General features: G+C 52.1%; 1 protein-coding gene and 1 long non-coding RNA gene across 2 annotated transcripts in view; one reads left to right on the forward strand and one right to left on the reverse strand.

Annotated features, from left to right (window-relative positions):
* The window catches only part of LOC110331228, a 22,340-nt gene extending 20,411 nt beyond the window's left edge, over positions 1-1,929 (reverse strand). Inside the window, exon 1 of the long non-coding RNA XR_002381006.1 lies at positions 989-1,929. This is a non-coding gene — a long non-coding RNA (uncharacterized LOC110331228). The remainder of the gene's footprint in view (positions 1-988) is intronic.
* A 183-nt stretch (positions 1,930-2,112) lies between these two features.
* Positions 2,113-11,553, forward strand: part of Sec14l1 (SEC14 like lipid binding 1) — a 45,162-nt gene continuing 35,721 nt past the window's right edge. The window contains exons 1-2 of the mRNA XM_021212269.1: positions 2,113-2,304; positions 4,117-4,209. Coding sequence (XP_021067928.1) covers positions 4,147-4,209 — 63 coding nt within the window. The 5' untranslated portion in view covers positions 2,113-2,304; positions 4,117-4,146. The remainder of the gene's footprint in view (positions 2,305-4,116; positions 4,210-11,553) is intronic.

Here is an 11,553-nt window from a genome sequence, read left to right on the forward strand (position 1 = left end):
GGGGGGATGGGGGGATGGGGGATGGGGGGAGCAGCGGCTGCCCCAGGCTTTCCCCTTTATACCCTCTCCAGTGTTCCCAGAATTAAGCTATCTGTAGCTGGCAAAAGTCACAACGGGGTCAGTACTCTAGGCAAGTCACAGTCACCTGCTGTGAAGCAGCCACTTATCCCACACCTGGGATTAAAACGAAAACACATTCACATAAATGCTCACATAACAAACTCTCCCTGCACTAAGCCACACCTTCTCTCGAATATGCCACGTTTTACATGTAAACACATGTCTTCATTTAAACTTGTTACTTCAGTGGGGTCTGGAGAGATTGCTGGGCAGATTTGTGAGACAGGGTCTCACTAGGTTGGCCTGGAACTCGCTATGAAGCGTGCAGTGCCAGAGGAGGCCAGAAGAGGGCGTTGGATCTCCTGGGGCTGGAGTTACAGCCAGTTGTGAGCTGCCACGTAGGTACCAGGAATCGAATCCTGGTCCCCTGGAAGAGCAGCCACTGCAGTTAAGAGCACAGTTGTCTAAGTGAATTTCCCAACTCCTGTTAATTTACCAGTTAGACTTCCCCTCATCTTTCTTTAGAAATCATTCGATACTCCGGAGGCAGAGGCAGGAGGATTTCTGAGTTCAAGGCCAGCCTGGTCTACAAAGAGAGTTCCAGGACAGCCAGGGCTATACAGAGAAACCCTGTCTAAAAAAAAAAAAAAACAACAACAACAAAAAAAACAAACCAAAAAACAAACCAAAAAACAAAACACCAAAAAAAGAAATCATTTGATAAAGACTATGTTTTGTACCCCCAAGGTCTGTGCTTCCCATGCTGTGAATTAGCCCCATCTTCCAGTCTCTATTCCCTGTACATTTGTGGTTGCATCTGTAGGTTTGTCAGAATGCTATGTTCTGGATAAGACCATCTCAATAGGTGCTGCCATTATCTCCTACCAGGGGCTCATCTTAGCTCAAAGCTCCCCCCGCCCCACCCCACCCCATACAGGGTTTCTCTGTGTAGCCCTGGCTGTCCTGGAACTCACTCTGTAGACCAGGCTGGCCTCGAACTCAGAAATCCGCCTGACTCTGCCTCCCAAGTGCTGGGATTAAAGGCACCACTGCTGGGCTCCCAAAGCATCTTTTATAGGTGAATGTGACCCCTACACGTGGACACAGTCCCCTTCAGCCTGAGTACACGGGTACCAGTGCTGGAGAATGGTTTGAGTTGGAAATAAAGTGTGATTGAGCAATGAATGATATGTTTGTGTGGTGGGTAAACAGGTCCTGAAGGAAATTCCCAAACTCTTGTGTGCAAAGTACAGCCACCCGGGGTGACTAATGTGAACGGAACAACAGTGACACTGATGGAGAAATTGTGTGTTGCTTCTAAAACTAGCTTTGCTGTGTGGGTGGATGCGCCAGGTCTCCGCTTATTGTCACTCGCCCGTCTTCAGGACCCCTAAAATGTCTCCGTGTGTCGCTCTTAAGTTTTAAAGTTGGAGATGCTGAAACAAGGCACACCTAGCACCCCACTTGAGGTCCCTCCCCTTAGCGCCATCCCACAGCTGGACATTCCCCAACCATCTGGACGTGTTGACAAGGGTGCTTGGGTTACACCCAACTCCTCCCCACCCTGTTCGTTCCATCACCATTACTAGGCCAGAATGCAATCAGGACACTATAGGAGTGCAGGAAAAAAAAAGAGGAAGCCCACGGGGAAGCTCAGACGGCGCAGGCGCGCAGCATTCAAGCTGGAGGGCCGGTTTAGCTGACATTCCGTAGAGGTCCCAGTTCGCGCTCCGGCTGGAGTGCGCATCTGAATCTTTTCTGGGGTCTGTGGCTGCTAACTGCGAAGCCTCGCCCGCCGCCACGGCCCTTCACCCTTTCCCCTTCCCCCTGACGCCAAGAGAAGGAGCCTCTGAGGCTCGCTCCGAGTCCCGGCAGACCACGTCCTGAGCCCCTCCTACGCACGCGCAGATCGGTAACTCGCGCCGGCGCAGTACCGCCCCTAGCCAGCCGGGCGGCCGCCCCTCCCCCTCCCTAGCAACCGCCTCCCGCTCCTTCCCCCGCCCCCCTCGGCCTGGTGTGCGCACGCGCGCCCCTTCCGGGCTGGCCCCTCCCTCCCCGTCACCCGTAACAACCACTCGAGCCCTCGCCGCGCCCCTCGGTCCTCCCGCCCCTGCCCCCGTCCCCGGAACCGGCGGTCGAGCGGCGGCTGCCGAGCCTGTGGCACGGCTCTCTCCTCAGGGAGCCGCCGGCATGAACGCATCCCGCCACCGCGCCGCGTCCCCGACCGGGTCCTTCTGACAAGAGGTAAGATCGCGTCGTCGTGGAGGGTAGCAGCGCGCCCGGATCTCCGCCCCCGACCGAGTCCCTCTGCCGCGACGGCCCGGGGCGCTTGCCATCTCGGAGACTGCGGAGCCAGCCGGGTCCCTCCGCCGCCGCTCCCTCCGTCCAGCCCCGGCCTGCAGGGAGGCGCTCCCCCGGCCGACCCCGGGCTGATTTCCAAATACCAATTATCATGCAACAGAGGCAGCCCCGGCCTCCTGTGCCATTTGGCGGTGGTCACTCCGGATGCCCGCGCAGGGCGTGGATCTGGACCAGACCTCCCTAAGCCGAGATCTGGCCCAAGTTCAGGGAGCTGGCGAGCCAGCTGGTCCTTCAGTGTAGTCACTTTGGATAAGAGTTTTTTAATACAGGCATCACGCAGTGCTTGCATCTTCTCTCCTACCCGTCAGCACCCGGTAATCATCCTCCTTTTATTTGAGAGATACCCGAAAACTAATTTTCTCAATTAAAAAAATATAAACGATTATTAGATTCCCCACCGCGCACCGGCGTTGTAAGGTTTACGAGAGTGAATGGAACGCGGTCTCTGCGCTCCAGGACGCGTCAGCGCCTGAATCGAGATTAATGAATCCTTGAGTTAGGAGAACCGAGGAGTCTGGCTCCCGGCCTCATGGTTTGAGAGCTGGGAGTGTAAGATCGTCTCACACAGATGGAATCAGGAAAGGCGAACGGCATGCTTGAGGTCACCCAGAGTTACTAGCCTTGTAGTTTTCCAACTGTTGGAAGGTGGTTTTCCAAAATAACCTGCTCCTTCCGAGTGTTAGGCCAAGCAAACATACCAGAGAAAGTTTCAGACCTGTTTAAAGCAATGTAAACATTGTAGAAGTGCAGCTCTAGATAGCAGTCCTCTGAAGACTATCAGTGAAGGGGGTTTTTTGTTTGTTTTTTTAAACAGCTGTAATTTGGGATACCAAGATACTGGGTTTTGAACTTTTGAATGTCTTTTGACTGTCTTTAGGTAAAATCACATTCTTATTGACTGAGCCTCAGCGGGACTACAGGGCTCACTAGACTTTCCTTCCTTCTTATATTTCTGTTTGTTTTTCTCCTCCTTTAAGTAGGTGAGCAAAAGGTTTTAGATGACTCTGAACACACAAGGGTGTTTGCCCAGAAAGCCAGGACCGGAGTGATTTTGTATGCAAAGGAGGGCTCCTTGACCTCAGGCTTGAGCATGTAATTGATTGCCTTGCAGGATCTCGGCTTCAGGAGGCCCGAGGGTTTTGGAACCCCTTAGCTGGAGCTGGGCAGCCTCACTGCTGTTTGTAGACAGTCTATGAAATTGGAACAAGCAGTTAGAAAACAGGAAACAACAAAGTTCCCTTTGAAGCCAGCACTTAAGGAATATCCCATCTTTTAAGAAGACAGTAGGGTGGCTCCAGCTTTTGGTGTCACCCTCAGAACGTTTGCCATGTGTGTGACATTTTTAGTTGGCTCCTTGTAGACATTGTTCAAGAGAGAACACCACTGAATCAATCCTAGGACTTCATGCTTCTGAAGACTAGATCCCCTGACCTAAGCCAGAGACTCAGGGATGCCCATACAGGGGGCAGAGGGCCTCCCCCAGGTCACTGTGGCCCCTCCTTGCACGTGGACCATCTTTGCTTGTTATTAACACCCTAATGCTCCCCCGTCAGACCGTTTCAGCGAATCTTTTGTTTTCGTGTATGCTTGGAATTATGACCTGTGGTGATTTCTAGGATGTGGCGCTACGAGAATCCAGACTCACTTTTTTTTTCTGTAATGTGGTTATTTATTGCACGTATTTATGTTTTTCAGGAGTAAGAAGATTGCTATTGAATTACAACCATGGTGCAAAAATACCAGTCCCCAGTGCGGGTGTATAAACACCCCTTTGAGTTAATTATGGCTGTAAGTACTTCACATTTCAGTTTACTCTGGCTTCTTTGTAAGATTAAACTCGGATGATCTGCAAACCCTGCTCCCTGTTATCATTGCCTCACGAGCACTGCTCCGTTACGTGACTGTGACCTGCGACCAGAGTCTGGTGGTTTTAAACAAAAAGCCTCTGAAACTGCAAATCTGTATGTTTGTGTTTTTGCAATGTATTCAGGGTGACATGTGAGCGTGCATCACTCACCCTCGGAGAACGCAGAAGTGGGACTCTGACCAAGCACTTCCTAGGGCTTTTGCTGGCTTTCTTTGTTCAAGTCGCTGCCGGACAGGGAGGACCGCTGCCGGACAGGGAGGACCGGGAGCGCTGCTCCAGTGCTGTTCCTTCCTTGGGAGAGAGCGCAGTTCCTGAGGGAATTCATCTTAGTTGGTCTCAGGACTGAGCACAGTGGGATGGGGTTTCCCCTGCGTGTTAGTAAGTAGTTCTGTTTAGTAAGTTTTCCCAGCAAATAGCAAATCCATGATTCAAACCAGGATTCCACAAATAGTGTAGCAGAAGTGTTTATTTTTTTTTTTTTGTCTACCTGAATTGGGCTAACAAGCATTTTACTGGATTAAAAACAAGCCAAGTGCTATTCTAGTGACTTGTGAACTCCTGCCCAGTGTCCCGTGTGTCACTGTGATGGCGTTAGGCCCGTGTGGAAATGTGCAACACAGGAAGAGTGCATCTGTCTTAAGAGTCACACACCCAGGGTACACGGGTGCCACCAGCACCAAGCTCAGAACATGCTTAGTCCAGTAGGGAGATGAGCTCTGCTATGCCTGGGGTCCTGGGCCCACACCTGCCAGAATGAGGATCCCAGGCTGGCCTTGAACTCAGGATCTTACTGCCTCAGACTTCCAAGTTGGGGATTACAGTTGTACCCCATTATGGCTGTCCCGCCCGGGTACCTGTCTCTGTTCTTTATGTCGAGAATCTGAGGTTTGCGAGGTTTGCCTGGTCTTGGAAAAGCATACTCAGCAGTAGGCTTTGAGATTAGCTGGATCAATAGACTTGAAAAGCAAAATAAAATCTTAAGTCCTCTCGAGGGAGCGCTGCTTGCTTTTTTCCTGACTGAAGTGTGACTTAATGTACAGTGAGGTGGCCTCATGCACCTGTGCAGCTCAGTCAGTTTTAACAATGTCTCCCACCTCTGTCAGGGCAGGACAGTGCCTCCTTTACCAGAGTCTGCAGCTCTCTGTCAGGTGGACGGCCTGTTTGATGTGATGGTGGGGGCTTTGTAGTGCCCTTAGCTATTTGATGTGACTATTTGATGTGACTGGTTTGTGAGAAAGATGCTTTTCCGTTTGCATGCTGCCTTGACTTTCCGTTGTATGGAGCAACCCACCCTCTCCCTCGTGCACCCCCCACCCCAGCCTGCTCGAAAGGGTCTTTGTTAGAGGGACTCATGTGTGGTGTGATAGGAATCTGTAGAGGTTGAGGAATTCCCACTGGGACAGGCTAGAGCCTGCTGGTGCAGGGTGGCTCCTGGAAACAGCTAGCCGGTTAGCTGTGCCTGAACTGGCACCCCACGGGCCCCTGTGTAATCCCCTCTGTCCTACTCTGCACTGGCTTAGTTTACGATGCCTCCCCCCCCCCCCCCCCCCCCGCGCGCGCTTTGCTGAGCTGGCCACAGCACTGGTCTTCTTTTTCCTTATACTGAGGCTCAGGGTGTCCACTGGGGAGTCACCTGACCTTTCTTCAGTTTGCAAGGCTGCTGGAGTCAGGGAGAAGGTGTGTGTGGAGGCACGGGTTGGGGCTGGCAGACTCGATGTGGGCTGGCGAGTGGATCGGCTGGTGGAAGCATGAGCCGCCACACCCGTGATCTGAGTTTGATCCTGAGACCCAGGAGGCGACGGAGAGAACTGGCGTGGGCTTGCACTCTGGCCTACTTACCCTCCCCATAAGAAATGGAACTGCTGCTGTGAGTCTGTGGTCAGAGGCAGAGGCCAGCCTCTTCCATCCCTGATTTCATACAAAGCTGTCCGGGTCTGATGTCCTTTACTGTTTTCAAAATTAGGAAGTTTGCTTTGCAGATTTTATGCAAACTTTGCATAAATTCAAATTCTTAGCCAACCCTAGTTTTAAAAAGCTTGTAAACTACTTTTTTTGTTTGGCACTGGCTAGCTTCCTCTTGGATTGCTAATTTTTCCTTTAGGCCTGAAAATAAAATATATTTCCTTCCTCCTTCCAGAACTAGAGTGGTCAGTAGCTGCAGTCCTGCAGGGCACTGTGCGCCTTTTCCAAGGCATTCGCTCTGTTTTGTTTGTTTGTTTGTTTGTTTGTTTGTTTGTTTCTTTCTTTCTTTCTTTATTAAGGCAAACAGTAGCATAGTCTGTGCTGTGTAACCAGTTGTCCTGAGAGCAGCATCCTCCGAGGGGGAGGGGGAGGGGGAAGAGGAGGGGGAGGGGGGAGAGGGCACCAGACAGGTTTGTGGTCCCCACGAGAAGGCCAGGAGGAAAGGGGCTCCTCTAGCTTACCCCTGTGCTCCTTTGAAGTCAGGTTTTATGAGTGTGGATTACAGAAAATTGCCAGCTGAGCATCGCCTGGTACAGACAGTGGGGGTCACATTTCAGTTGCATTTTGATTGAATAAATGAAAGTTTGTTGTTGAGTTGGGCATCAACAACATTTAAAAAATGTTAAAAGTTTCTTTAGCTCATTTGAATTAAAAAATGGCATTTAAGCAAACAGAACTGAAATGGCGGTTTGGAGCTGGCATCTGTGACATTCCTCGGAGTTAGGGTGAGAGAGAGGCTAGCCTAGAAATGCCTGCAGAAGTGGAGAAGGTGCCAGCTCCTTGCCCTGCGGTAGGTGAGGGGAGTCGGTGGGACGATGATATTCTTGGGTCAGTGTTCTCTTTGTCACCCATGCTCCCGATAATGTGTGTGCCAACATGCTTTGTGAAGGTTCTGGCCCACGATGATGTCCACGCCTTCAGGTATCAGCTCGACCCGTTTCTGGGATGGCTTCCTTCGGCTTGCGCTTGTCTACTCAAAGGGTTTATGGTCTCCTGGGAATACCCAGTGTGCTTCATTGGTCAGGGTTGGCGGCCAGGCAGAGGTGGACGTGCTAGGGTAGCACTGTTTCCTTTTGAAAAGCCTAGGACAAAACACAAGCTTTAAAGCCCCGGCAGGTGTAGCCATGCATGTGGCTGCAAGGGAGACTCAACCTCAGACCAGGGTCAGACCCTAACTCAAAAACAAAACAGCGGAGAGAATTTTAGGTATGTTAAAGACTCTCTGGCTGGATGTGGGGGAGGAGGGCTGAGAGGCCCTGGTGTGAGAGCTGTAGTATTTTTCTGTCAAGGACAGCTGTCCCTGTGGACAGGGGAGGGGTGTGATGGAAGGGCTCTGACAGCTTTGCCCCCCCTCTCCCATAATCATCATAACTGTCCTGTCTTGCTCCTGCCCTGGCATCCTGCCTCAGGGGCGAGGCACAATGGGCACCCTCTCCCTCTCCCTTCAGTCCACATCCTGGTTTCTCTGTCTCTGTGCTTGCCACAGAGCCACCTCCTCACTGGACAGGCACCCTGAACATTGCCTTTGGGACATGCAGTCTGTCCCCTCAGTCTCTCACCCTGAGCCCTTGTCCTGTAAGCGATAGTAACCCAGTTCCTTGTTCATCTCCCCTCAGTCTTTGAGTCCCTCAGGGCACCTGTGAACCCCGCTTCCTTGCTCCCTGCAGTCCCTATGGGGCCCTGCCTGCCTGCCCCTGGCCCTTTAGAATCACTGTGTTCTCAGGCTGTGAGCCGGCTGCCTCCCTGCCCCTCTGTGTCTTTTTATACTCCTTTGCCTCACATGCTTGCCTTTGCCATCTGTCTCTTCAGATCCTGTTCAGTATGTCCTGCCCTGCCTCCCCGCTACCTCTGGAGGCATGCCTCGTGTTTCCCTCCCTTCTCCCCCCCCACCCCCCCAGCACGTGGCCACTGCTGGGCCTCAGCCACACTTGCGACTTGTCTGTAGTACTTTGTCAGATTATGACTGTATCGGCTTCTCTTCTCAAGGGTCCGTCCTGTGTGGTCCTGGCAGTGGTGTCGCCTTGTTTCCCTGGTCCTGAAAGTACACATGTGCCCAGGTCTGAGCAGCGAGTCTCTGCCTTTCCTCCTGAACCCTTGCCTGGATTTGCTGGGGACCCCACCCTCGAGGGGCTTTGTGTTTTCTTGAGTCCAGGCTATCCAGGGCCCCTCTGTGCTGATGAAACCCAGTGCTGCTTTACCCTGCGAGGGGCGCAGATTGAGAGTGGTTCCTGTGCAGGAAGAACCAGAAGCCCTACTTGCTGCATGGCTGTTGGTTAAATAGCCGACTGCACAAATGTGCTGTAGCCTTCCTCCCTGTTCCTTCTGCGGGCCTTTCCCATTTACCATTTTGTATCTCACGGCCTCTCTCTAACCCAGCTGCAAGGAGGAAAAAAGAGATTTGCTCAGAGTGTAGATGTTAATTCTACCTGCGCCCCACCCCCACTGAATAGCCAGTGATGGGCAGCCATATCCTCCTCTGCCCCTTTCTGGGAATTTATAGTTCAGCTTTATTATTCCGGCCAGTGGTAACAAGAGGAAAGGGCGTCTACTGTTTCCTTGAGTCCCTCTGGGCTCTGTAAGGTGCTGGGCAGAATCCTGAGCTGGATTGCGTCCTGAGGAGGCGGCTCCTCTCCCTGAGGATGGGCAGGGTGGACTGCCTGCTGGATCCACAATCAGCAGTGTTGACTGCAATATTGTCTGTCATCCAGCCTTTTATTTTTATGTTTATATGTGTGTGTGAATGTTCTGCCTACATGTATGTATGTGCATCATATGTGTGCTGGGTATGCTCAGACGTCAGAAAGGGCATCAGTTGTGAGCTGCCATGTGGGTGCTGGGAATTGAACCTGGCTCCTGCAAGAACAGCCAGTGCTTTAACCGCTGGACCCCCCCCCCCAACCCCCAGTCCCCTTCTTCTCTTCTTGGACTATATTCCCTTCGCCTTAGGTTTAAACTCTGGGTCTTGGTCTATTTCTGACCTGGTTTCCAGTTTTGTGGTAATTAGACATGAGACTGCACTACCTGTTGTCTGATCTTGAGTCAGCCTGGTGTGTGGTGAACTGAACTCCTTTCCCTCTGGGCCTGTAGTGCCTTAGATGCTCCATCTTCTGCCTCCTTCTCCCGAGTAGCTGAGATTGTGGGGCAGCACCACTGTGCCTAGGTGGAGTTAATGTCTACTTTCATGAATAAGCACACTGCTCCCGAGGAGACTGTGGTAAAGCGCTGCGTTGGTGCTGCCCAGCGGTGGCAGAGTGTGGTCCATTTCCTCTGATGGTGACTAAAGGTCTGGTAGGTATTTGGGCGGTGTGCTGTTGTCTCAAGGCTCTGAGGCAGGTGGTGTATGGTCATGTGTGAGTGTGTGGTGGTGACTAAGGGTCCTAGACACACATGATGTGTTCTGCTCTCGTACGAGGCTTAACACCAGACCCCGTTGCGTCCTGCACAAGCCGAGGTGACTGGACTGGCTGACCTGCCGTCAGGAATGGCCGGTGTAGTTTTCTCCCCTTGTTACCAGTGCGGTTGACAGTCATCCTTCCTTACTGCCTCCTTCTCAGAAACCTAAAAAGAAAATGGCTTTATCGCTGACTTCAGTTGTTCTCAGTGCGTGAGTCTCCATCCCTTTGGGAGTCACAGATCAGATATCCTGCATATCAGATATTTACATTATGATTCGCACTAGTAACAAAATTACAGTTAATGAAATAGAAATGAAAACAGTCGGGGGTCGCCACAACATGAGCAACTGTATTGACTCCGGCTTCCAGTAGAGTGGTTTGCATTTGGGTGCCTGCCTCTTGGTCCCTATTCTGAGCTCCCTTCCTCCTTGTTTGCATCCCGCCTGCCTCTGATTTGTTAGTGAAAGTAGGTCATTTGTCCTGTGTGTTCCCACTGCAACCTTTTGCTGATTTACTTGTTCTGCCAGGAGGCAGAGAGGGCCCAGCCTGAGTACAGTCACCTAACTGCTCTCTCCATCCTTGTAAGGCCTGCAGGTGAAGGCTAACACCATTCGCTCCCTTGATGAGTGCAGATGTTGTGGATGTGCGTGCTAAGTGCCAGTCTCTTCGGGGTAAACTGGGCCGCCGGCCTATTTATAGTTCCTTTCTAACCCGGTGACTTGGGTGGCATGCTTGTGCTGTGTGCCATGGCTTTATTGGCAGGGTTCTGTGGAGTGTGTGTAGAAAGCCCTTGGCAGAAGACTGGTCCATGGGAGGTGGGATGTGACCAGGTGTCCACCAGGCTCTGTCATTTCCCACACCCATTCATTCCAGCCCCTCCTGCAGAGGACAGGCGAGACTGCCACTGCAGAGGACAGGCGAGACTGCCACTGCAGAGGACAGGCGAGACTGCCACTGCAGAGGACAGGNGCCACTGCAGAGGACAGGTGAGACTGCCACTGCAGAGGACAGGTGAGACTGCCACTGCAGAGGACAGGTGAGACTGCCACTGCAGAGGACAGGTGCGGGTAGTTTGGCAGCTCTTACAGGTGGCCTGTATCTCTGTGTGAGCTGTGCAGGAGTGAAGGCTGTGTGCGTGTTGCCCAGTGGTGCTGTGGTAAACGTAGCATGGCGGCCACTGCCTGTCACCCTGGGAAAAGGTGTGCCTGGAGGTTGGGGTGACAGGTTTTTTTGTTTAAGAAAAATTGTATGCAGTTCCTCTAAGTTCCAGCTACTGAGGAAGTCGATGCAGGAGGATCACTTGAGCCTAGAATTTGAGTTCAGGCTGGGCAACATGGTGAGAGCTCACTTGGAGGAAGGGAGAGAAGGAAGAGAGCTGTCTGTCTGTCTGTCTGTCTGTCTTTCACAGATGCATGCTGCCCTGTTTTGCACCCAGTGGTTGGTTAGATGGTTCCTAAGGTTTGTCTTGCCCTTTAGCCTGAATATGTACTAACCGGATTTGTCTTAAGAATGGCTGGTCTGGGAAGGAAGCTCGTGTCTCCGCATGACTCCTGCTTCTGGTAATGATGACTCTATCTTCTGTGTTGGGCATTGGACAATATCCAATTGAATGTTGGGGATTGAGCTACATCCCAGCCATTGGTCCTGAAGGGTGTGACAGGTCACAGTGGAGCATCTTTTGGTCAGGTGTGTTTGTGATTTACACTTGGATCGCGCCCTGAGAGACTCTTATGCAGATCATAGTTCGTGAGTCAGCTGGAGTTTGTGTTCAGGCTGAGGCTGGTCGCCTGCAGCTGCCTGCACGTGCTTGCCTCACGGCACACCGCTTCCACGGCACACCGCTTCCACGGCACACCGCTTCCACGGCACACCGCTTCCACGGCACACCGCTTCCACGGCACACCGCTT

Source organism: Mus pahari, chromosome 14, assembly GCF_900095145.1.
Source record: "Mus pahari chromosome 14, PAHARI_EIJ_v1.1, whole genome shotgun sequence".
In the NCBI taxonomy this organism is placed as follows: domain Eukaryota; kingdom Metazoa; phylum Chordata; class Mammalia; order Rodentia; family Muridae; genus Mus; species Mus pahari.